Here is a 27,738-nt window from a genome sequence, read left to right as displayed (position 1 = left end):
ATTGTCAACATAAAATGAGTTATAGAGAACAACTCTCCAAAGCAAAAAACTTATTCAGGAATAGCAGGGGACTGCAATCCAGGATACAGGTGACCATGGGAGCATCCAAGGGGGTTGGGACAGAGAGGAAGCTTCTAAAGACAAAAAAAGAAATCTGCATCATAAACTGAAAACAAAAAGCACTGATTACAGGGGCTTGTTGCAGGAGTTGGCACTAGCTCATTGAAGAAGACAGCCATTATTAGGCAAGTGTCAAGCGGCTTTTGTGGAATACTGTGGTTTTGAGGAATTCCTTTCATTGTTCCCTCATAGGCCTCTGTGCCTGAGAGCCCCTCCTCTATGGCCTCTGGGTCCATTTTGTTAGTGTAACATTAGCGACTCCATTTTGATACTCACAACTTTCACATTATGCAGATAGGAAATGTACAATAGTTTGTAATTTTATGATTTCACTTCTCCTTGGGGTATTTGTTTTCTTTTGTTTTTGGTCATGGGAACACAGTAAATTTCACCTGTTGTTTCCCAGGCTTTAGTATTTAGCTGTCCCTGCTTTAAAGTAACTGAAATTTGTAATATGTCACAGAAAGTAAAACCTCATCAATTTCAAATAAAGGAAGAGAGGAAAACTATGTTCAAATTCCTGAAAATATGGAATGTGAAAAATATCTTGTCATTTTGTTTATTGAAAATAAAATTCAGATCAGTAAATGTTTCAATGTAATGGTAATTTCTATGTACATGTATAATTCTTAATTGTGAAAACCTGGCAAATATAGAGATATACAAAGAAGAAAATGCATCATCTGTTTTTTTTTTTTTTTGAGACAGAATCTCGCTCTGTTGCCCAGGCTAGAGTGCAATAGCATCATCCTAGCTCACAGCAACCTCAAACTCCTGGGCTCAAATGATCCTCGTGCCTCTGCCTTCTGAGTAACTGGGACTACGGGTGTGTGCCACCACGCCTATTTTTTTTTTTTTTTTGGTAGAGATGGGGTCTGCAGCAATATCATTTTAAGTGGCTTTATAGATTTCCCTTTTGGTATGAACCTTAATTTATTCAAGTGACACTTAAATATTTTAAAGATTTTTTTGTATGTTTAAAACGATACGTACAGGTATATGGCCACATACTTGTATACACAAATACACATATATGTACATAAACGTGCACACATACATTTGAACTCAGAAGTCATTTACCAAGTTAAACTCCCCATTAAGCTAAGAAACTCCATCCTTACTTCTGGTGACAAGCCACAGCATGCTGATACTGTGTTTATTGCCTGGGAATATACATGCTCCGGGTTATTTGAGTAGGTGTGTCTGGATTATTGTGATTTAAAATTAATACATATGCTGAATTTTGGATAGTTCTGTGGATTTTCCAAATAGTGTTCTGTGGAATGCTTTCCTTGTTACCCACTAAAACAAGTGGTGTGGGTAGGGTGGTGGGGAGGCTTGAAATGAGTTTGAGAAATGCTGGGTTAAAGTTAAGCAGATTTTTACAGTGCAAAAATCACATTTAGCAAAATAATCTCGTTTACTGATTTATAGTCTTTACCACTTAGAGGGAAGGAACTGAAGACACATGGATTCCCATGATAAAGTACGAGAAGTAGACTGAATATTCTAGCTTTGTTCTGGTTCAGTAATTAGTCCTTGGGTAAAGTTGCCTTTTAAGTATTTGAAAGGCAGAATATTACTGAAAATTAATTCGATTTTATTTTACCCAGTTATGATTATCATGAAAATTACTTGACTTACAAGTATTCTTTTTTTCCTTAAGTGAAGCCTGATCCACCAGTAGGTTTGCATACGGAAATCACAGATGATGGTAATTTAAAAATTTCTTGGTCCAGCCCCCCGTGGGTACCATTTCCACTTCAATATCAAGTGAAATATTCAGAGAATTCTACAATTATAAGAGAAGTAAGTATATTTTAGCAAATAAAAAGAAAAGTTGAGAAGCAACTAAAGATCCTCTTAAGTCTTATAGAAATTACCCTCTGCATATTAAATATGCATGCTCCTTGTAGAGCAGAATGAGTTAAAATTCACTATTATATTAGATGCTTATGTGCACATATATATATGGCTGCAGGAAGACTAGTTACAGAAACTTGAATTCATAATTATAGTACTTTTCACCTACAGACCACTGATTTTACATTTCCTCCTTTTTTTTTTTTAATGCTGAATGGTATTTGAATCTTTTTCTAAATCTATCGACAGAAAGATTCTTCGCTTGGCCAAACTTTAGTCAGTCTTCTGAATCTTTGATAGGCCCATCTGTGTACTTCCTTATAAAATCTTGTTTTAGCAGAGAACTCTGCTGAGTCATCTTAGCAAGAACCCCCCCCCCCATCCTTGATAACCGATTGAAATCTGATCAGGTTCCTCATCCTCCACCATCCCCCAGGTAGTGTTTTATCACCCTGTCCTGTCTTCATCAAGAATCCTGATAGGTCAGTTTAGTCAAAATGCCCCCTGATGTTTCTTCTTAGTAATTTTCCATCCCCTGACCCCCAGCCCGCTCCTTTGCTATAAAACCCCACTTGCCCAGGCTTTATTTGGAGTTAGCCCAATCTCTCTTATACCCTGCAGGACCCTGTTGCAGTGGTCCCTATACCTATTGTACTGGCCCTGCATAAAGTCTTCCTTACTGTGCTTTAACTAAAGTATCACTGAATATTTTTTCTTTAACAATTCATTCTGTAAGTATTTATTTAGCACCTCCTAGGTGCCAGGAACTGTTCTGCTTGCATCAGGGTACATTGGGCTAGTAGAACAGTATAAGAGGAGTTTGGGAGTGCTGTTGGGGATGGTCACTCAAAGCCCACATTGAGAGGGTGACATTTGAACAAGGAAGTGAAGGAAATGGTGATGTAGATATCTAGGGAATTGGGTTCCAAACAGAGAGGGCAGCAGTGCAGAGGCCGGTGTGACTCGTGTGGCCGAGGGGAGTGAGTGAAGGTGAGATAGTAGTGGATGAAGTCAGAGACCAGTGGGGGAGAAGGAGGAGAAGCTCATAAATGGCCTCTTGGGCCATGGAATACTTTGGCACTTAACTTTGTGAAACCAAGTGTTATTTAATTGAGAGGTTAAAATCAATCATTTTAGATCTGGGAAAATTTTTAAAAGGCTTTATTTTCACAAACAGCAAGATGGCAGTCCTCAGTGTCATGTATGGAAAAAGCAGGGTTAAGGCTTCTTTGAACTTCAGCCTTCTGGTTTGTAAACTGGAGATAGCAGGATTTTATTTATTTATTTATGTTTGAGGTTTTTTTTTTTTTTTTTTGACAGAGTCTGTCACCTGGGCTGTAGTGCAGTGGCATCATCATAGGTCACTGCAACCTCAAACTCCCGGGCTCAAGAGATCCTTCTGCCTCAGCCTCCTTAGTAGCTGGAACTATAGGTGCTCACCACAGCACCAGCTAATTTTTCTATTTTCTGTTTGAGACCGGATCTCACTCTTGCTCAGGCTGGTCTAGAGCTCCTGACCTCCAGCAATCTTCCCGCTTCAGCCTCCCAGAGTGCTAGGATTACAGGAATGAGCCGCCATGCCCAGCCAATAGGATTTTAACTATGAGTGATCTGATGTCGTTTCATGCATTCCTGATGCTTTTAATAACTTTTAGTTTATGACTTCCCCCGACAGTTTTAGAATTTAATAATTTTGTGATACATTATTGGGAAACTGACTTCATTCACTAAGTAATTCTTAGCTAGTGGTTGTTTAGGTGCAAGGTTTGGTCTCAGATATTTTTCCTCTGTTTTGTAAACTGTGTTTTGATTCGTGCACTGTAGCTCGCCATCAGGCTCAGGTTCTTAGTTATTCATGTCTTCCTGTGCAGCACTCCTCTAGGAACACTTACAGTTCTCGGTCTACCCCTGCATGGCCTTTTCTGCCAGCTGTGTGTTACAGATGGCAGCAGTGGCTTGAGGCTTTCCACCAAGTTTAGCTGCATTTCTCAAAATTCTTAAGATCATATATTCATTATCATTCAGTTAACAATATTTATTAATTGTCATAATGATTTTTTTTCCTTGGGCCCATGGTCTATTTAAAATTTCATTGACTTACGTGCAAAACATTTGTTATTTGCTTATTGATTTCTATTTTAATTCCACTGTGGCCAGATAGCTACTCTGTAAGATTTTCATTCTTTGAAATTTGTTGAGACTTGCTTATGACCAATTTTGGTAAGATTTCACATTGACCTGATGCTCTGATGTTTTAAAATGATACTTAACAGGCGGACCAGATTGTCTGGGCTACCTCCCTGCTAGTAGACAGTGTGCTTCCTGGGGCTTCGTACGAGGTTCGGGTGAGGGGCAAAAGGCTGCATGGCCCGGGAATCTGGAGTGACTGGACCACTCCTCATACTTTGACCACACAAGGTAGGTTACGCAATAGTAATTTCTACTGGGAGGGAAATATATTTCCTGAATTTGCCTTTGGTTTACTACAAGCATCTTAAATTTTATGGCCTTAAAACATAAGGGGAACAAAATATTAACTTTTAGTTTAAATTTTGAACAGGTTAATTTGTTAATTAAAATTGTGTCAGACATACAAATGGGCAACAGTATATGAAAACATGCTCAGCATCATTAGTCATCAGAGAAATGCAAATCAAAACTACAATGAGATATTATCTTACCTCAGTTAAAATGGCTTTTGTCAAAAAGACAGGCACAATAATGAATGCTGGTGAGGTTGTGAAGAAAGGGGGACCCTCGTACACTGTTGGTGGAAATGTAAATTAGTGCAACCTCTATGGAGAACAGTATGGAGATTCCTCAAAAAACTAAAAATAGAACTACCATATGACCCAGCAATCCCACTTCTAGGTATAATTCCAAAAGAAAGGAAATCAGTATAGTGAAAAGATATCTGCACTCCCATGTTTATTGCAGCACTATTTATAATAGCCAAGATTTAGAATCAACCAAAGTGTCCATCAATGGATAATGGATAAAGAAATTGTGGTACATGTACACAATGGAATATCATATAGCCATAAAAATGAACAAAATCTTGCCATTTGCAACAACATGGATGGACCTCGAGAACATTATGTTAAGTGAAATAAGCTAAGCACAGAAAGACAAATCTTGCCTGTTCTCACCCATATGTGGAAGCTAAATATTAAAAACAATTGATCTCATGGAGACAGAGTAGAATGATTACTAGAGGCTGGGAAGGGTAGTGGTGAGGGGGTGATAAAATGGGGATAGTTAATGGGTACATAAATATAGTTAGACAGTTATTAATAGAATGAACAATATTTGATAGCATGACAAAGTGACTATAAGGAACAATAAGTTAGGGTATACTTTAAAATAACTAAATGAATGCATTTGGGATGTTCCTAACACAAAGAAATGATAAATGCCTGAGTTGATGGGTACCCCAATTACCCTGATTTGATTAAATCACATTGTATGTCTGTATCAAAACATCAAATGTACCCTATAAATACACAACTATTATGTACCCATAATAATTAAAAATTAAAAAAAAATTGTGTCAGAGCTTCTAGGTTTATGTGCTTCCATAGCAGTATATTGTTGGATTACTTTTCTTATTAAAAAATAAAAAGTTAATATAACAGTTCCAAATTAACAAATTCAGAACATCACTTGTATTGATAATTTCTTAATTTACATGTGAAAACCAAGTATATTTATTTGACATAAATTTTAAATATTAAACATTTATGTTAATATTATATATTACATAATAAATGAATTTGCTCCAGATGCTTGTTTTTGAGAGTTTTCAAAGTGCATTTTTTAAAATATTTTTAAGATTATTTTTAGCATCAGGAAAAACTGCAGTTTATTCACAACTCCTTCGTGAAGATGAGGTGCAACTTTTGACACAGAGGCTCAGGACCCTTGGAAATAGTCCATAGTCCTAGTCCTGCCACATGCTAAATTGTGACTATAAGGAAGACAACACTCCTTTGACTGGTTGTCTGATATGTCAAACGGGCAAAATTTTTCTTGTTCAAACTTACTCAGATTGAGTATAGCTATATGGAGATAGCAAATGCCATGTAAAACATTAAATAAATAGTCAACCCTTTTAACTCAAGAAATTTATTTATTGATTGCTTACTATTTTAAAAGCCCTGGTTCATCAAAAAGCAAGCAGCCTTAGTGGTTTAAGAGCATTGACTTTGGAGTTTGAAGGAGTTTATGGAAGTTTTGGCCCCACCACTTATTTGGAAAGTTTCTTAACCTTTCTATGACTTAATTTCCTCATCTTTAAAATAAGGATGTTTTATATGGATAAAATGAAATAATGCACATAAAGTGCTTACCAGAGCACCTGACCCTTAGTAAGCACTAAATAAATGTTATATACTCTCATAGCTTGTGAATCTATAACCTCAGTATTTGAAATCTCAAGGTCTAATGCAGGTGAGAAATTGATGTGTTGCATAAGTAATTGATGAGCACAGTAAAATTATGTGAGGTGCTAAACAGAGTACTACACAATGGGAGCAAATAATTCTAGCTGGGAGAGTCAGGGACCTCGTGTGAACAGACTTTGTAGACATGAATTTGGTATCTCTATTTTTCAAATAATTATTGACTATCACAATGTGTGTAACATGAAGCTGACAATTCAGCTTTTGGAATTTTTCATTTTCTAAGGGTGACTTAATCTTCTATCTTCAATGATGTCATTGATTAATAGGCCTTAATGACCAGCTATGCAACATGTAGAGGGGAATGAATTAAAAATAAAAAATTTCAAAGATGTCCCATGTGGGGGTTTTTTCCAAGTCCCAGTGGCATGGGATGAGGTGGGTGGGGGGAAAAGGGAAATTTTACAAAGGAAGTGGAAATCAACAGCTCCTATCTGCACTAAGTGGCCTGTGGCTTGCCATTTTTATTTAAGCAGCTGGTGAAATGTTTCCTTTCCACAGTAAAATGGCTTCATTTTTTACCATTTTACTTCTTTTTTTATTTCAAAATATTAGAGGGGCACAAATGTTTTTATTACATGAATACCTTTTATAATAATGCTTAAGTTGGGGTTTTTAGTGCAGTGTTCACAGGCAAGTTTTAACACCTCCCCCGCTCACCCCTTCCTCCCGTCTTGATTCCAATGCCATTTATATCTTTTTGTCCCCATGTATGCCCATAGATTAGCTCCCAGTTATAAGATTAGCTCCCATGTTGTGTTTGTTTTTCCATTCCTGAGATACTGCACTTAGATTAATGGTCTCCATTTCCATCCAAGTTACTGCAAATGACATTATTTCATTTCTTTTTATGGCTGAATAATACTCCATGGTATATATATTCCACATTTTCTTAATCTACTCATGAATTGATAGGCATTTAAACTTTGAGATCGTGAATTGTGCTATAATAAACATTCAAGTGCAGGTGTCTTTTTGATAAGATGACTTATTTTCCTTTGGATAGATACCCAGTAGTGGGATTGCTGGATCAAATGGTAGTTCTATTTTTAGTTTTTTGAGGAATCTCCATACTGTTCTCCATAGAGGTTGCACTAATTTACATTTCCACCAACAGTGCATGAGTGTTCCTTCTCTCTGCATCTACATTAGCATCAATTGTTTTTTGACTTTTTATTAACAGCCATTCTGACAGGGGTAAGGTGGAATCTCATTGTGGTTTTAATTTTCATTTTCCTGATAATTAGTGATGCTGAGCATTTCTTCATATCTTTGTTGGACATTTGTTTATCTTTTTTTAGAAAACTTCTGTTAATGTGTTTTGCCCACTTTTTAATGGGGTTGTTTGTATTTTTCTTGCTGATTTGTTTGAGTTCTTTGTAGATTCTGGATATTAGCCCTTTATTGTATATGTAGTTTGCAAATATTTTCTCCCATTCTGTAGGTTGTCTATTTCTCTGTTGATTATTTTCTTTGCTGTGCAGAAGCTTTTTAATTTAATCAATTCCCATATATTTATTTTTGTTGCTGCTGTATTTGGGCAAGAGTATGAACTTCCCCCTTAGCACTGCTTTTTGTATATCCCATAGATTTTGGAAGCTTATGTCATATTCATTATTCAGCTTGAAAACATCTTTTGATTTCCTTTGTCATTGTCCCAACTATCATTCAGCAGTAGGTAGTTTAATTTCCATTTATTTGTATAGATTTTAGAGTTCCTCTTGGAATTTATTTCTAGTTTCATTCTATTGAGGTCTGAGAGGATACATGGTATGATTTCGATTTTTCTAAATTTGCTGAGACTTGTTTTGTGTCCTAACATATTTTCTATCTTGGAATATGTCCCATGTACTATTGAGAAGAATGTATATTCTGCAGTTTGGGTAGAATGTTCTGTAAATGTCTGTTAGGTACATTAGTTCTAGAGTCCCATTTAAGTTCATTGTTTCCTTTTTCATTCTGCCTTGATGATCTGTCTAGTTCTGTCAGTAGAATGTTGAAGTCCCTGGCTATTATGATGCTGCTGTGTACGTCTTTGCTTAGATGTATGTAGCAGAATCATTTTTTATGAATCTGGGAGCTCCCATGTCAGGTGCATATATATTTAGGATTGTTATATCTTCTTTCTGAATTGCTCCCTTTCTCTTTATATTATATAATGACTTTCTTTGTCTTTTTTTTTACTATTATTAAATTCTATTTTATCTGATATGAAAGTAGCCATTCCTGCTAGCTTTTGGTTTCCATTTGCATGGAATATTTTTTTTCCATCCTTTTACCTGGAGTCTGTGAGAATCCTTGTGATTTAGATGGTTTTCTTGGAGACAGCATGGATTGGGCTGTGTTTTCTCATTCATTCCACCAATGTATATCTTTTAAGTGGAGCATTAAGACCATTTATGTTGAATGTTAGTATTGATATCTGAGATACTGCTCTGTTCATCATGTTGATTGTTACCTAGGTGCTGTGTGTTCTCCCTTGTGTTACTGTTTTATAAGAGCTATGGGCTTTAACTTTCATTTTTTTTTTTTTTACACTGGTGAGTATTGATTGTTCTGTTCCATGTATAGAACACTTTGAAGCATTTTCCTGCAGGGCAGGTCTAGTGGTCCCAAATTCCCTCAGTATTTGCTTGTCTGGGAAAGAGTTTATTTCTCTTTCCTTTATGAAACTTAATTTTACACAACACAGTTCTTGGCTGGCAGTTATTCTGTTTAATAAGACTAAAAATGGGACCCCAATCCCTTTTAGCCTGTAAGATTTCTGATGAGCAGTCTGCCATTAGTCTGACAGGTTTTTCTTTATAAGTAACTTGTTGCTTTTGTCTTGCAGCTTGTAGAATTTTCTCCTTCACTTTGACTTTGGCCAGACTGATAACTATGTGCTTTGGTGATGTCCTATTTGCCATGAATCTTCCAGGTGTTTGATGACCTTCTTCTTATATATGGACGTCTAAATCTCTAATGATACCATGGAAGTTTTCCTCAATTATTCAAATAAGTTTTCCATGCTTTTACTTTTTCTTCTTCCCCCTCAGAGATTCCTATGAGTCTCATATTCATTTGCTTTACATAGTTCCATATTTCTCAGGGAGATTGTTCATTCTTCTTGATTTTTTCCCTACATATTTGACTGACTGGGTTAATTCAAAAGCCTTGTTTTTGAGCTCTGACATTCTTTCCTCTGCTTGGTCTAGTCTGTTGTTACGACTTTCTACTGTATTTTGAAATTCCCTAAATGAATCTTTAATTTCTAGAAGTTCTGTTATATTTTTTCTTATATTATCCATCTCTTTAGTGAATTTTTCATTCATGTCTTGAATTTTTTTTCCATTTCTTTGTGTTGGTTTTCAACTTTCTCTTCAATCCCATAAGATCTTACTTGCCATCCATATTCTGAATTCCATATCTGACATTTCAACAATTTCCTTTTGGTTGGGCTCCATTGTTGGAGAACTATTGTGATCCTTTGGTGGTGTCAATACAGCGTGTTTTTTCATGTTGCCAGAGTTCTTTTGCTGGTTCCTTCTAATCTGAAGCCTCTTCTCTCAGCTCAAGGTAGATGGCCTTGTGGTACACCTGTTCTCCTCTGGTGGGAACTCTGTGGTTCAGCAATGAGAAGGAGAGGTCCTTGGATGTCACACTTGAGTCCTACTCTGGAAGATTGACCAGACAGGAGAGAGGTGGATGCACTCTAAGCCTTTAACAGTGCTGCTTTCCTGTATCTCCTTGTTCCTTTGTGGTTGTCATGGTGGTCAGCCATGATAGGCACCCGTGTTGTGAGCATGGCCATCCCAGGTCTGTCAGTGGTAGAGTGAGTGTTCTTTCCCAGGTCTAGGGGCAACATTTGTCGGTGAGCAGCAGTGTGAGCACTCACCCCACTCAGGTCCATTGCTGGCAGTGGGGGGTCAGCACATGGCAGCATGAGCATTCACCCTGCCCAGGACCATCGGTGGTGTAACCCAGGCAATTATGGCAGTGGCGTTACCCAGGACTTTGAAGCTGTAGCTACACCACTCAGACAGCAGTGGCTGGTGCCCAGGGACATGAGCTCTCTCTCCATCCGGGTCCCTGTAGCAGCTGAGTCTGGATGGGATTGCCCAGTCAGGGGGAGTGGGCAACAGATCTGTGGGCACCCACTCTGCTTGGGTGCCCCAGCATCTGTGGGGGTGTGCAGCACCTGCCCGTGGGATGCATGAGATCACTTGGCCACTCTGCTCCCTCCCCAACCTGGCATGGACAATGAGGAGGGATCAGCAACGGATCTGACTCCCAGGTAGATACAGGGCTCTGGGCCCTCAAAATGGCATGAGATACTGTATCCACAGATAAGCCGGTAGGACCCTGCTGTACCTTCCCTTCTGGAGCGCTGCTATTGCAGTCTGCAGTCAGCTCCCTGTCAGTCTGGTGGCCTGCTATGGTGGAGCAGCCCTCTCACAGCTCTGATTGCAATGTCCACAGGGGAAGTGTGGAGCCCTTGTCCCTTCCCCAGGTGCAGGTGCCTTCCCTATGTACCTCCAATCCTCTCAAGCAGGTTTGCCCACTTCTCCATCCTTCACTTCAGGTAGCCTCCATCCCGTCTTTGTTGATTCCCAGTGCTGTCTCTTAGACAATCCATCCAAAGAGGAATATCTACTCGCCACTTTCCATCCTCTCCCTGAGAACTGCATGCAGGCTGCTTCTAGTCTGCTGTCTTGGCGCCTCCCTTTTTGTATCAATTTTAATAAATTTGTTTAATGTAAATTTCACAGATTTTTCAGGTTTTTATTAACTTGTTTTACTTATTTTTAAGCTAATATTTTAGTGTCTAATCATGCCAAAATTCTATGGCTTTAATCTTATTTCTCAATTAAGCCTTACTATATGCATTGGATCTCAAAGTGAATTGCTTTGAATTCTTTTTTTAATCATCTTTAAAATGAAAAGCTTCAACTTAATTCATGAAAGTTCATTTGTATTTTTTTTTTTTAATAAGAATTGTCCTGAGACTTTTGAGGCAGTTCAGTAATGTGATTGTGGAGCATGCTGAAGCTTGTTTAATGGTCTCTCAGGTCTGTGCTAGGTACTTGCAAGGAATTGTAAGGAATGTACAAGCGAAGCTTGAGTGCCACCCAGGGCTAGGATTACACTCAGTCATGTCCATAAATCTAATTGTCTGGCTTCTGTCCAGTAATTACACGCTACTAAGTTTTTTCCTGCTTCCATATGACTATAGACATACCAAACATAAACGTCTTGTACGGATTGTAAATATGAAGACATTGATATTTAGCATATTATTGCAGAATAAAGGAAACAAACAATGAAAACCAATTAAGTTTCTTTTTGTATTTTTTAGGGTAATGCAGAGATCCATGTGAAAATAGATGTTAATATTCTATCAGCAGAAAATGATTTACCTTATATTGTAGTATTGAAATGTACTGATAATTTTGTAATGCACTATGGTGGAAATAATTTCTTCCTATGTAAATCATCATTTACTTTTTTCTTGTTTGTCACTGAAAATAATAGGCAAACTAAGTTTCCAACAATAGAGAACTGAAAAAATAGTATGAAATAATAGTGTTTAGACATTAAAAAATCATGTTTACGAAAAATGTGGGTTCCCCTTGTCCTCAACCACAGGATACTGACATTAAATAAATCAAAATGATATTATAGACCAGCATTTACAATTTTCTCTGCTTTTATATTGGTGCATTGTTCATATTATATCTCCTAACTATTTTTAACTTATACTTTATTTTATTACTTTATCTGCGTAATTGAAATTTTCATATATCAAAACAGAGCAATAGCAGCAATCATTTTTACTTCAGAATTTTGCCTCATAGTGATCTGTTTTAAGAGCTTGCCCTAAGTTTCACTGATTTTCAAAGGAGGGTCTGGTGGGAAACATGTCATCATGGAATTAAACTGTATTTCATTTTAGTTAATTTCCTGGCTATCAGTTAGCAAGTGGCGGTTACTGGCTAAAACATTTTATGATGAAAAAGCCTCTGTGTTTAGAAGACAGCGAAGACATTCATGGAAGTGTAATTCACTTCAGAATGGGAGTACTTGGGACACCAAATAACTGTACACAAACAGGCAATTACAGACTTTTTAGTCTCTTAGTACCCTCATTTCAGTTTGGGCAGTGTATCTCTGGAATGTGTTGTGAATCTTTTTGACCATGTAAGTTGCTTACATGATGTTTTGTGTTTTCATCTGATAGTCTACCTTTCTTCTCTCTTTGCAGATGTCATATACTTTCCACCTAAAATTCTGACAAGTGTTGGATCTAACGTTTCTTTTCACTGCATCTATAAAAATGAAAACAAGATTGTTTCCTCAAAAAAGATTGTTTGGTGGATGAACTTAGCTGAGAAAATTTCTCAAAGCCAGTATAATGTTGTGAGTGACCATATCAGCAAAGTTACCTTTCCCAATTTGAATGCAACCAAACCTCGAGGAAAATTTACCTATGATGCAGTGTACTGCTGCAATGAACATGAATGCCATCACCGTTATGCTGAATTATATGTGATTGGTAAGAATACTGAGGTTTTGTTCATTTTGTTCCACAAATTAAATTTTCATTATGGACCCTCCCTATATTAGAGTCCCATTGAAGATGTAAGGAAAATTTTTTTCATTAACATTTTTTGGTGTTTTGGCTTTATATTAATATTTTAATGTGTTTTAAATAGATGTCAATATCAAAATATCCTGTGAAACTGATGGGTACTTAACTAAAATGACTTGTAGATGGTCCACCAACACGATCCAATCACTTGTGGGAAGCACTTTGCAATTGAGATATCATAGGTATGTATTATTTTTGCTGTTTTGGTTTTCTGTGGGTATGGTGAGATAAAAATTTTCTATAGAAATATCACCATAATAGTAGTCTTGTAGATTATTGTCTTCCTGAAAGAGGAAGGTAGGGTACAATTAACTGGAGAATTTTTGAGGGATAATATGAATTGGTGATTTTTAAAAAGCATTCACATCTGAGGTAAAAAAAATTGTAATTTGTTTTTACTTCAAATTATCTTTTCTGACAATCAGTTCCATATAATTGCACTTTAACTTTTGAATGAAATACAAGAAAAATTAGTTTAAATACATTTTAATTTGACTTAGAGAATTGACTAATGGAGAACGTGGAGGATTATAAAAGTTTAACATCGTTTGGCTAAAGAATAATGTTTTGGAAAAAACTTACAGGTAGAAACAAAGATTTAAAAGACAATGTGAATAGTTCTTAGAACTAGGTGAGGTTGTTTGTGAAATAAACACTTAATAATTAACAGAGGATAATGTGTTCTAATAAGAAGCAATTTGTTCCTGTTTTTTTTTTATTCTTTCCTGTTTTAAAAAGAATTCAGGACATCATCTTCTTATAAAATCCCCTGTCTTGCTACAAAGCATTTTATTTAAAATGATATCAGAAGATAGATAGATAGATACATTAGAAGATTAGAAGATAGATACATTTTTATTTTTAAAATATAGCGTAGTAGTTTTCAGACATGTGTACTGCTCTTAAACACTGTTGCAAATTTGTATTTTTATTTGTATTAGAGACTTAATTTGCATAATATCCTGATTTATTCTCAAAATCTAAGTTTTCCAACTGAAAAAATAAATTTTCTCCCTCAAATACTGTGATCTGAATTCTATTCCTAATGCTGTTAGTTTATTCTTATGTAGTATTAGAAAAAATGTGGCAATTATTACATTTCTTCAGTGGGAATAAGAGCTGCCTTCATCCTACCTGACCTGAGTATTTTAAAATCAGTGTTCATGGTATGACATTTTACTTTTATAATCCGTCTTTATGTTCTTTCCGTGGTGTTTTCATGTTAAAAAAGGTGTTTGTGGAAGCCTATCATATAAATCCCACGCTTCATTTATCTTTAGTAACGTTTACAGAGTAACTGTGAAACTAACTGCATATACTTGGGTGCGTCTCTTACCTTCCCCAGGCCTCAATGTCCTTGTGTGTGAAATGGAGAGACTAATAGGACTTACAGGGTTCCTGTGAGAATTCGTGACATATTTCACTGAATTATAATTAAATGATGTAATTACTCTTAGTAAACATTCAACAAATGCTTATTGCTGTCATGATGATAATGATGTGGCCTTTGGATTCCAGTGGACTGTAACTGTGCTTCTACACTGTTCTTATCTTATACATGCAGACGACCCCCATCCCTCATTGTCATTTTTGCCCACTCGCCACCACTTAGTCACACACGCACACACACACACACACACACACACACACACACACACATGTATTGTAATTCTGAGGACCTAAGAAAAAGAAGTGTTACGAAAAATGGAAAATGGGAGAAGAATACAGATTTTTTATCTCCTTCTAACCTCCTCACTTCCATCTCTATGGGAAGAGTAATTGCTACTTTAGCCACTTATATACTGTATTCAGAGCCAATAGTGGCAGAAGAGCCACTTCAAAGAAAAGGAGAGCTGCTTTATGTGTTCTGAGGTGAAGTGTTGGTTAGGACTCATTTATAAAATTTTTTTCTTAATTTTCTCCTCTGGGAAAATGAGTAATATACTTGATTGTATAATTCATATACATGTTTGGGATTAGTATTATTTTAATTTATATTAATATGAACTAGAAAATATTAAGGGATTGTCCACTAACCTTTAGTTTACTGTCAATTACAGTCTCAGTTTGTGTTGGAATTTAATCTTCTATTTAAAGTGTGAGGAATTTGTCTTCCTTCCCATTCCAGGAATGCCCTGTTACTACTTTTGATCTATACTTTTAATATTATATCACTAATATATAACATTAGTTTAACTTTCAAAGTATTGTAGGTTCTATCTCTAACTGGATCATTATCTCTCTCCTAGAGTATTTAATTTCGTTTATATCCCCACGTGGTATCTAATGAAATACTTAATGAGTTACTGTCAGTTTCTATGGAAAAACTTAAGATTGGGATATAGATGGGAATTTAAGAATGTCTTTCTAATAAGAACATCTATTTTTAGATGGAGTAAGACTCTCTCTCTTTTAAATAACAAATCAGAATTCTTGGATATTTTCTTACTGCTTTTATCAATGTTGTATAATAATTGACTATTTTTGTATCTTTTAAGGAGCAGCCTTTACTGTTCTGATATTCCATCTATTCATCCCATATCTGAACCCAAAGATTGCCATTTGCAGAGGGATGGTTTTTATGAATGCATTTTTCAGCCAATCTTCCTATTATCCGGCTATACAATGTGGATTAGGATCAATCACTCTTTAGGTTCACTTGATTCTCCACCAACATGTGTCCTCCCTGATTCCGTGGGTATGTAAAACTGTTTTTATTAGCAGATTTGAAGCAGATTGATTCAGGGTTAATGTATGTTGCCATTTTCTGATCATACCACATTTTGAAAAAAAAAATCGTTCTGGTTTACAGTGGAATTGAGAGGATAATCAGCCTTGGGAAGTTTTGCAGTTTTGAATTCATTTAAAATTGTTTATAGCATACTTTTTCAGCAATAGAATATTTTCAGCACACTATTTGATAAGTCACATGGGTCACTGTGAATGAATTTTAGTAATGTTTTTCTAAATAATGCATTGTTTTCTATTTTTTTCCCCAGTGGACTTGTGAAAACATCTGGTATTTTAATCTAAAAGTTTAATTTGGGTATTCTGAGAGTCTTGGTAATCTGAATAGTCCTAAACCAAGGTTTTAATTTGTTATGCTGGGGAAGGTATAGAAGCATTCAAAAAACTAAATTGAAGTGGAGAAAATAGACCAGGATGATGATATCCATCATGATATTTAAAACATTCTTTTCAAAAGATAATTTGATTTCAAAGATACTAAGAAAGCCCTTAGAATCCTTCCAATATCATTGTGAAATCTTTAAGAAATGACTCACTTATGATTGTGCAACAGAAATGAAAGAATATCTTTTGGTGCTGTATACTATTTTGTTGGGAAGCTATGTCAAAAATCAGTATTTGAATCATTTTTCAATTAATTAATACACATTTGAATTAAAACTTTATTTTCTTAACTATAGGGTAAAGTTGTATATATCCATAAAATTCAGTCAAGTACAGCCACAGATTTAATCTCTTATGGTCTCTCAAACATTGATACTTCCTTTTCTAAGAAGAAATTCTCTTTTCAAGAGATGAAATACAGTATATATCATCTTTCCAAGTTGGTAAAGAATGCCTTTTTGGTCTATGAATAATTGAATAATCATGACAAACCGTACACTAAGGAAAAAGTTCAGGTAGTTTTGCTATCAGCAGTCTAAAGTATTATTGTTGATTGCTTAAAAATGATAGAAAAAATACTGTACAAATGGTAGACCACATATTTACATAGTGTTGGTTTTTGGCAAGTGAGATTTGCAGAGAGAGAATGATAACAAACACCCATATTGTGCCAATCTAGGTATTTATTATGTTTTCCCTATGAATCATAACAATATTAAGAGTTATAAAACATGAGGAAATAAGCAGATTGATAAGGTAGACCCAAGAACCTTTAGGGAGGTTCTCTCTTAATTTTTCCTACACAGAGTGTCTATATTTGTCAGTAGTTATGGTTTGGATTATTTAGTGTTTTCTTTTTGTTGTTGTTTCGTTTGATTTGGTTGGTTTGGTTGGTTTTATACCATTAGCGCTTTGACTTCTTTTTTGCTACTTCTGTTGTTTCCTGTGCATTTCAGCTGAGGGCCATCTCTCACTTTGGATTGTCCACTGCCAGGGGTGAAGAGAGGCATTGCAGCCACAGTCCTGGAGGCCACTGATGTACTACTGGGCATTAAGCTTTTAGGTGCTGAGTTCTGGGCAGGGGTGGTGTGGATTCAATGTGCACTGGTTCTGGAGGAGACGTTCCTCAGGGGAGTAGCTCTTTACCAGTTGGTATGGAAGTGCTGAAATTTTTTAACAACTGGTTTGGCATATCACCTGATGTATGTCCTCTACATGAAATCTTCTGCTGTTAGTGCAGATAATCAAGACATGACTATGTAGGTATAATTCTGCATTGTAAAGTTGATGCTTGGAGTCATGACAAAGTTAGGAGCTTCAGAAGCTCTCTGTTGTGCTTGGGCTTTCAGGCTTTTAGTGTCTAATATGTCAAATTTCCATATTGCCTTTTATTATTCTTAGAACGAGTGGCCCTCAAAGTAAAAAATTAAGCAGAAAATTTATGTAGTGAATATAAGCCTAAGATAAAGTTTTGACTTTAGTTCTCAAAGCAGCAAATAGAAAGATATTAAGAAAACAAAAAAGATAACTTTTTTTCTGTGCATTTCTATGACTCTGTGTGTGTGTGTGTGTGTGTGTGTGTGTGTATGTGTGTGTGTAACTAAAAAAGCTGTTTTAAAAAATTCACCCGCCTTTATTCAGGTCATCTTTGCTTCTACTTCTGCGTATTAAAAGCCTGTTTTCCTCAGATTATAGAAAACCAAGGCTTTACTTGAGAGACTATCTCTACCCTTGACCTAGAAATACTTAATAACAGACAACTGAAGAAGAGTTCCAAACTCACACAGGTGGAAATTGATGCAGTGAATATTTTTTTGCCTTTAAAGTTCTATGTAGAATGGAGTTTGCTGTTGATACTTGTTCTGTGTTCAGTGTGGTATCTTTTGCATGCAGAGCCAATGGCTCAATGTCTAATCTGGTGTTACTATTAACTTACAGAGTAACATGGATAATGTATTGCTTTTTTTTCAGCTAACCTCTTCATTTGCAAAATACAGATAATCCCTTTTTTAATGTATCATATAAATTAATAGGGGAACAAATGAGATAATGAATGAGAAAGTTTTGAAAAATAGATATTGCTTTATAAATATAAGGCATAAAAATATAACAATGTTTTAAAGCATTATTACTATTTAAATTACCATTACATGATACTGTTTTTTACATTTCTAGTGAAGCCACTGCCTCCATCCAGTGTAAAAGCAGAAATTACTGTAAACGTTGGATTATTGAAAATATCTTGGGAAAAGCCAGTCTTTCCAGAAAATAACCTTCGGTACCAGATTCGCTATGGCTTAAGGGGAAAAGAAGTACAATGGAAGGTACCTTTACTTAAAAATTTCTTCAGCCTTCCTCATTAAGTGCTGTTTTTATAATGTTTAAGAGGTTTATTGTACAGATTAATTTTATTGGCATAAAAGTACATCTGCCTGTGTTCTGTAGCTATTTTCATTACATAGATTTATTTCAGTCTAACCCTTTTAAGGAACAAAATTTCCTGCAATCCTTCAGTTCCCAAAATGTGTTTTGCAGAGCATCAGTCTCACAAAATGTTCCTTGAAAAAGGATCACGTGCTTAAGTAAGTTTAGTAAACCCTGTGTCAGTGTGTCTTCCTAGTGTAGATTCGTGGTGTATGTCTTACACATTAAAGGTTTGAAGAGGTCCCACGTTAAAGAAAAATTTGTGACTTTATTTTATCATGTCCCCAAAATTATTTTCTCAAGGAACTCTTTTTCCTTGACATCTGTTAATAGGTTTCAGTACATATACGTTCATCAGAATGTATTTTGGAGAAGCTGCTTTTCAAACAACCAGAATCATTTCCATATGTCAACAGTGCCTGTGATGACTCTCCATACCAGTTTTGTGATGGCAGCCTGCAAAGACCTAGAAATATCAGGGACCCTTATTATATCCTTAGATCACAATGATATCAACTAAAGCAAGCATGACAGTTTAGCTGCTTATTGAGGGAGACTGAATATCAGAGATTCTTTATAGCAGGCCCTATCTAACCAATAGGTTAAAAGTCTTTGTGGGTAGAGGATTAGCGGACAAGGATTATTAGCAGGGTAAAACAGTGTTTGGGAAACAAGGTTGCATGTGAACCAGTCTAAAATCTTGTCATCATTAAGAAAATGACAAGATGAATAAGAAAATTCTTGACACTCCAAGCCTAATGTGACTATTTCTGAAGCCAGAAAATGCAAAATCAGTTCTGTTAATTTTGAAATAGTGTTCAAGTTTTAAAATAAAATGTACTTCAGGGCCCTTTGTATACATATGTGTTAGTGATGATCAATCTGATGCTTTGACTTATGTTTACAGATGTACGAGGTGTATGATGCAAAATCAAAATCTGCCAGTCTTCCGGTGCCAGACCTGTGTACAGTCTATGCTGTTCAGGTGCGCTGTAAGAGGCTGGATGGACTGGGATATTGGAGTAATTGGAGCAATCCAGCCTACACAGTTGTCATGGATATAAAAGGTCTGCAGAGATTTTTGTAAATGTGTTTTGAAAGGCATAAGTGTGTTTCAAAACATGGCTGAAAAAATAATCCTTCCAGAAACATATGTACAACTTGGGTTCCTTGTCATTTTGCAGTTCCTATAAGAGGACCTGAATTTTGGAGAATAATTAATGGAGATATTACAAAAAAAGAGAGAAATGTCACCTTACTTTGGAAGGTATTCCTGCTTTTTATGTTATTCTTAAATTTTATGTTTATATTCTTAAAAAATTTACTTCATTGTTCATAATCCTGTCATTATTAATCTCCAGAAAACTCTGCAATTCCATGTTTTTATTCCATTTTTGAGATGTGATTGCAGAGAGCTAAGCTCTAGTTTAGTGGCTGGAGCATTGGCATGGAGTTAGGAGATTTTAATTCTCTTCTCAGTTTAACATAGTACAGTATGTCTGTAGTATTTTGGCAAAGTCACTTAGACTCTTTGGGCCTCAGTTTCCTCATCTATATAAATGCAAGATTCAACTAGATGATATCTAGTGTTTGTTCTAGTCCAAAAATAGTATTCACATTTAATCCTGAACAATGTAAATGTGGCCTTCCCCACACATCCCAAGGGCATCTAAAACATGAGATTATTCCATTTGTAGGATGGCATATAAGCAACAGATATTTCCATAAATGATGGATATTCAGCCTAGCAATTTTCAAAGCATTCTCTCTGCCAAATGAATTAATGTCTATCCCAAGTGACTAGATTATTTGCTCAGTAGATACCAATTTTTTGTTTGTTTTCATTTTTTTGGTTTTTCTTTTATTTTAGGACCATCCACATGTGATAAGCAGACACCAAATTTAAGATTGACTTGGGAATACACACATGAAATAAAATAGTGTTTTTGTCATTCCAAATGTGAAATTTAAGTTTAATCCCCAAGGGGCGGAATGAGCACATGTTTGAAAATGGTTTCCTGATCTAAGATCAATCTCTATATAAGAATTGGGGTATATAAGGCTTTGTATTCATTTAGTTTGTAAATCCAATTACTACATAATTTTATTTGCTTTATAATCAATGTAATTTCTAAACTGTTTTCTTTTTCAAGATTTCTAAATTAAAGTTAATAACATCTGACATTGACATTTATTAAACATTTCTTGTATTCCAAGAACCTTATAGATGTCTCCATTTCCCAGGGATTTCAGGGCCTATACTCCAAGAGATTGAGTGGGCTGTTGAACTGAGGAAGAAAACAAGTTGAGATGAGAAATTAAACACAGACAAGGTTTAATAGAGTTTTGTTAGAGCAGAAAGAGATCCTCTAGTTCAATGATTGGTTGGGAGAGGACATTATGCTAGAAATAAAAACAAAAACAGACAGACGCCTCTGCTAGCCAGCTGCAGCTGCCTGTATGATCTCTTCTGGGGGCATCACCAGCGAAACCTCGACCTCCTGGACTTCCATGGCAGGATCATCCGGGTCTCCTGGGTTTGAAAAGCCAGGCCAGTGGGCAGCCGCAACCCCGCGACGCTGCACACGGTGTTGGAGGCGCTTCAGCCGGGGGAGCAGCGCCGGGGCATGTCAGTGGTGGCCATCAAGCACTACATTCTGCACAAGTACCCGACGGTGAACGTCACCCGCTTCAAGTACCTGCTGAAGCAGGCCCTGGCCACGGGCATGCGTCGCGGCCTCCTCACCAGGCCGCTCAACTCCAAGGCCAAGGGGGCCACCGGCAGCTTCAGGTTAGTTCTTAAGCACAAGAGGAAAATCCGGCCCAGGAGGACGGCTGCCTGGGTGGCCCCCAGGGGAGCTGGGGAGGCCAAGGAGAAGGTCCCCAAGAAACCCAGCACAGCAAAGAAGGGCCTTCCCAGCTTGGGCAAGGTGGAAAAGGCAGCCGAGAAGCCTGGAGAGGTGAGGAAGGCGCCTCCCAAACCATGTGCAGCCAAGCAGAAGGCCCCCAAGAAAGGCAACAAGGCCAAGGACATGGAGGCAAAACTGGTTGAGGCTACGAAGGCCCCCCAAAGCCAGACAATACCACACGGGCCCCTTCCAATACCAGCGGGCTCAGCAAAAAGTCAAAGGTCAAAGGCAGTAGGAACGGCCAAAGAGATGCGGAGGCCCACAGGAAAATCACATCTGAGAGTAAGAGTGCAAAACCCACAGCCAGCAAGGGCAAGACTGGGGCTGCTCCCCCAACCAGGAAGAAGACGGTGGCCAAGGCCCCTCAGGGGGCAGCTGCCCCGGGGTCTGGGGAGGGACCAAACGCCAGGGCAGCTTTTCCTGCTAAGGGTGGTGGGTCCAAGGTGGCACCTGCACACCTGCCCACGAAGACGGAGGCCCCCATGGGCCCAAGAAAGCCTGGGCAGCCCGTTAAGGCCGCGGCATCCCAGGTGCTTAGCAAGAGGGCGGAAGCCTAGAGCCGAGGTGGGGACAGAGAGACTGAGATGCAGCTCGGGTTTTTATTTCCCAGCAAACCATTGCTGTGTTCATTTAACAGTAACTTATTTATCAATAAAGACTTCTGCTTTTCCTCACAAAAAGAAAAAAAAAAAAAGGAAGGAGGCACTGCTGAATAAGAAACACCAATCTTGCCCAACAGATTTTTCTCTCTCCCTCTTTGTTTATCTCCATGGACACTGCCTCCCAGATCTACAGTGAGAGACCAGCAGTGATGTTCCCAAGGCAGGGGTAGGGCCAGCCATGAGCAGAATTTAAATAGCATTTCTTTTGCTTTAATTCATCCTTTCGTAGCTGTAGCCAACTGCCCTGTGGTCCAGGCTGCAGCTACTCCCCCTTTCTCCTCCCACTCCAACAAAACAATTGTCTTTGTTCCCAGACAGTTCTTGTGTTTTCCTTATATCATGGATTCCTTGTTTCCTCAGCAAACCTGTCCAATAGAACTTTCTGTAATGTTGGAAATGGTTTGTATCTGCATTGTCCAATATGGTAGTCACTAGCCATATTAAGCGCTTGAAATGTGCCTAGTGTGGCTCCGGAACTGAATTTAAAATTTTAAGTGGCTAGTGGCTGTCATATTGGTCAGCAAAGCGCTATGGGTTCTTTTAGGGTGGATTTGTGGGAGGGGGACAGCACTCTTGCTAATCTAACATCCTTATAGGAACTTGAATGCCTGTTGTTAGCTGAAATGTCTTTCATTAAATTTCTTTTTGTTTTGTATTGTTTTGTTTTGGTTTCCTAAAGTGAGGTTAAATAGTTCAATGATTACAGTTCTCCAAACCTGTGCTTCTCAAACTGGGTTAAGATTTGCCTCAGGGTATGTAAAGGATAAGCCACAAGGTCACAGGATAAGTATAGAACTTAAAAAACAAAACAAAACAAACAAAACCATCATTTCTCTAGTATCTCTTAATAAACTTTATTTTAGAGCAGTTTTGATTTACAAAAATATAGCAAAGATAGTACAGAGAATTCCCATGTACACCCACACCCAGTTTTCTCTGTTATTAACATCTTACATTAGTATGATACATTTTTACAATTATTATAATTAACCATTATTGATACATTATCATTAACTAAAGTCCATAATTTATTAAAATTCGTATTTCCTTAGTTTTTATGAAATGTTCTTTTCCTGGTCCAGGATCCCATCCAGGATAGCACATTACATTTAGTGATCATGCCTCCTTATGCCCCTCCTGGCTGTAAAAGTTTCTTAGATCTTCTTTGTTTTTGATGAACTTGACACATTTGAGGAGTACTGGTCAGGTATTTGGTAGAATCTCTGTCAGATGGGTTTGTCTGATGTTTTCTCATGATTAGATTAGGGTTATGGGTTTGGGGGAGGAGGACCATAGATATAAAGTGCCATTTCATCACATCATACTAAGGCTACATGCTACCAACATGACTTAACATAGTTGATGTTGACCTTGCCTACCTGGCTGAGGTAGTATTTGTCTTCTTGCCCACTGGACAGTTACTCTTTTTTCCCTTTCCACACTTTACTTTTTGAAATGAAGGCCCTATATGCAGCTCATGCTTACAGAGTGGAAGTTACGGTCCACCTACCTGAGGGTGGAAGATATATATACATTCTTTAGAATTCTTCTCCCACCTTTATTTATTTATTCATACAGTATGGACAATGAATATTTTATTCTATACTTTGTGTCATAACCCAATGCTACTTTATTTTGTTGCTCAAATTGTTCCTGCGTCAGTCATTGTGTGCTCTCTTAATGACTCGTGTCATTTTGACATGGCCCCATCGTTGTGGAGTTTTTTTCCCTTTAATTTTTGAGTACTGCTAAATTGGACTTGATTAAAATTAGAAACTTGCGATCTGGGAAAGACTGTTAAGAGAATTAAAACTTTGGAAATGTGTATAGTCTCAAGCTAAGGCACAAACTGGATGAAAACATTTGCAAAATGTATATTTAATAAAGGACTTAGAACCAAATTACACAAAGAACTCTTAAAATGCAACAGTAGGCAAATAATATAATTAAAAATGGGCCAAATGTCTGAATAGAGACCTAACCAAAGTAGATATACAGGAGGTAAATAAGAATATTAAAAGATGTTCGACATCATTTGTCACTAAGGAGTTTCAAATTAAAATGAGATATCACTCCACACTTACCAGAATGGCTAAAATCCAAAAAACTGACAATACAAATTGCTGGTGATGATGCAGGATAACAAGAACTTTTATTCATTGCTGGTGGAAATGCAAAATGGCACAGCCACTTTGGAAGAGTTTGGTAGCTTCTTACAAAGTTAAAAGTAGCCTTATCGTATGATGCAGAATTGTGCTCGTAGGTATTTACTCAGCTGATTTGAAAACTTATGTTCACGTAAGTTGCACATGAATGTTCAAGCAGCTTTATTCATAATCACTCCAAACTGGAAGCAACCAAAATATCTTTCAAAAGTGAAACTAGGGCTGAGCACGGTGACTCAATCCTATAATCCTAGCACTTTAGGGGACAGGAGGATTGCTTGAGGCCAGGGGTTTGAGACCAGCCCTATCTCTACAAAAAATAAAAAAAAAATTAGCTGGACATGGTGGCATGTTCTCATTGTTGCATCAGGAAGTTACAGACAAGTAACGAAATGATCTATGTTGCAATGAGTTAGAGTTGGAGACATCAGTATAAACCTGTATTTAGCTCAATATATGTATAGACGGATTCTGGGTTATTATGCATGCACATTTCCTTGATTTGTAAGCTAAGAGAGCCTAAAAGTAATAACACCCAGTAGTCGGGTGGGTGTCCGGATTTGTTTCTAATACCATCATGCAATAAAGCAACCAGGGCTATTGGGAAAAGTGGCTAATTTTAGGACTGGGGCAGGAAATATACAAGATGAGTTTGGAACATCTTGCAGTATCAGAAAGTAAGGAAGTTTAACATTACTTTTACTTTGTGGTTATAAAAAATATTTGTATATTAAAACTGACATGGATTTTTCAAATAAAATGCAAAATTTGCATGACTTTTGAGGCATTTCTTTCTTACAGCATTTGCTAAAATCTTACTCCCAACCTACCCAGATGATTCCGAGCTCTGCAATGATACTTGTATATGTGTTTATTTTTCTCTGCCATTTCTAAATTAGAGCCATATCCATTGCAAAAAAAAATTGAGATGCACTATTCTAGTCTATGGTATATAGTCCAGCTGTCTATGGGATTTATAGGGGGTTGACAGTATTTAGTCTTACCTGCAACAGGTGAAGGTGATTGGGGAAGTAGGGTATTTGTTAGACTCTTCAGAATGGAAGAATAGAATTGAACTACATGTGTATTTTATATCAGAATCTCCAATGGTTGGTATAATTTTTTTAAACTATAGATCAGAAATTCTGGAGTGCCATAAACACTGTTCTGATAGCTTCTGTCACTTGTTAATCTTTGCAAACTCTTCCTATTCATTTTAAATAATCAGAGGAAGGGAAAACGAATGACACGTCTTGCTAGGATTAGTATAAGTGATGATTAACATCTTCTCAGCTCTTGTCATGGCTTTACATAATCTGAGGGTTATTCCTTGTTTGCTTTTTAGATAAGCGAACTATTCCTTGTCAGTCTTTTTCTCTAAAATTACAGTGAAATTGCTTGATAGAAGAGTGTCCTAATTATATCCTTAATTTATTATCTTCAAGTGATTTATTCTCTGGGTCTTAAGGAAAACCCCAAAAAGGGAAAAATAAGTTTCCTGTGCTTCATAACCACCCAGACATCTTCATGGAGACTGTGGCAGAGGCAGCCTCTATCCTGCCCCACCCCCACCTTCCCACTCCCAGTCCCCAGCCTCATGATATGGAGTGCCTGTCCTGATATGATCCTTGCCTCCTGATGAGAAATGTACAATAAGAATTCCATGAGCTTGGTTGGTATAAAAAGCCCTGCAGTCCTTAAATTAATCAATTTTTATGTTTACTACAGCCCCTGATGAAAAATGACTCATTGTGCAGTGTGAGGAGATATGTAATAAGCCATTATACTTCCCGCAATGGAACATGGTCAGAAGATGTGGGAAATCACACTAAATTCACTTTCCTGTGGACAGAACAAGCACATACGGTTACAGTTCTGGCCATCAATTCAATTGGTGCTTCTTTTGCAAATTTTAATTTAACCTTCTCATGGCCTATGAGCAAAGGTAAGAAGATGTACAAAGTAATAATCCATTGCCCCTTTTAATATTCAACCTTTGTAAACTCTTCCCATTCTAAATTATCTTCCAAGCAGCCTGCAATTGTCTGCATTTGAAAGTCTCTCTTTCACCATTCATCTCTTCTTTGTCTGAAAAATAACAAAATACCTTGTGTACTGATTATGTAATACAGTCCTTGAATTCAAGTGGTAGAACATCGTTGAAACAGTGTTACAATAAATGAGAATATTCTAATAAATCTAATGCTTAAATCGATGTATTAGAGTTGGGCCAATGGAGGTTGTGAGTCAACATCTGTCTCTCTACATATATGTATGTATGTATAAATAAAATGTCTGTGAGTATTTAAATAAATTTGTGAAAATAAGTATATATACAATATTATATATGTAAAATACTATACATAATAGTAATAATATGACATGTTATATGGATGCAGTTTAATTGCTGAGACTTAAAAATTACTGTGGACTTCATTTAATGGGAATGGTGAACTCTCCTGCATTAATGTTGATATATTTGATTAATCAGAGAATTGAGAACCACTTTCCATAGGAGTTTCTAATCTAGATTATATATTCAAAGTATAAATTTTTAATAGAAAACAGAAATTTTCTATATCTTTACCAATATATAAAGGTCTTTCCAAGTGTTATGTCCTCCATGAAGTCTTTCCTTATTGCTTTAATTGAATATGTTCTATCCCTTCTTTAAATCTCAGAGCACTTTCTACCTTTATTAAGGTATTTTATGTCTGCCTTATATTATGATTACTTTTGTATTTATAGTGTGAGCTTCTTGTAAATTCATAGCATCTAGCACAATGTCTTGCACTTACAATTTTTTCAATAAATACATTCTAGAAATATTTGTTGAGTGCTGCAGTGTGCTACGTGGTGGGAATTCCAGTGTGAGGAAAACCATAAGGGTCACAGCATCCAGAATCTAATAGATGAGACAGATATTAATCAAATAATCAGACAAGTGAATGTATCTTTTCAAACTGAGATAAGTGCCCTCAGGAAAGGAATGGAATATAATTTTATAAAAGAAAAGAAAAAAGGAACCTGACCTGGCATTGAGGGCCAGAGAAGCCACATTGAGGAAGTGGTATTGAACTGAAATCTGAAACGTGAGTAGGAATTAAACTTTCACAGGAGGTGTAGAGGAAGGGTGGGAAAAGCATTGGCTCCTGACAGGAACAGCATGATCAGAAGTCTTTATGGCCCAGGATAGGAAATGAAAGAAGACCAGGTTGGCTCTGGTATGCAAAATCATGAAAGGCAGAGAGGTAGGTTGGGGCCTTGTAGGCATGATAGGAATTTTATCCTCAATTGTGGAAATCCATTGGAGGCTTTTAAGTGGGACTCTATGCAGAGGGTGCTAAAATAACAGATTTATTCTTTGAAGCA

General features: G+C 36.9%; 1 protein-coding gene across 3 annotated transcripts in view; it reads left to right on the top strand.

The window, feature by feature from the left end:
- Window positions 1–27,738, top strand: part of LEPR (leptin receptor) — a 96,601-nt gene that overhangs the window by 51,011 nt on the left and 17,852 nt on the right. For all 3 annotated transcript variants that reach the window (XM_045547820.1, XM_045547818.1, XM_045547819.1), the window contains exons 6-14: window positions 1,787–1,929; window positions 4,257–4,401; window positions 12,688–12,978; window positions 13,139–13,256; window positions 15,573–15,772; window positions 18,382–18,530; window positions 19,538–19,697; window positions 19,815–19,897; window positions 26,095–26,311. In XM_045547820.1, coding sequence (XP_045403776.1) covers window positions 1,787–1,929; window positions 4,257–4,401; window positions 12,688–12,978; window positions 13,139–13,256; window positions 15,573–15,772; window positions 18,382–18,530; window positions 19,538–19,697; window positions 19,815–19,897; window positions 26,095–26,311 — 1,506 coding nt within the window. The remainder of the gene's footprint in view (window positions 1–1,786; window positions 1,930–4,256; window positions 4,402–12,687; window positions 12,979–13,138; window positions 13,257–15,572; window positions 15,773–18,381; window positions 18,531–19,537; window positions 19,698–19,814; window positions 19,898–26,094; window positions 26,312–27,738) is intronic.

This window comes from Lemur catta, chromosome 3 (assembly GCF_020740605.2).
Source record: "Lemur catta isolate mLemCat1 chromosome 3, mLemCat1.pri, whole genome shotgun sequence".
Lineage (NCBI taxonomy): Eukaryota > Metazoa > Chordata > Mammalia > Primates > Lemuridae > Lemur > Lemur catta.
Note: the sequence above shows the minus strand (reverse complement) of the source record. Positions and strands in the feature narration are given on the sequence as shown.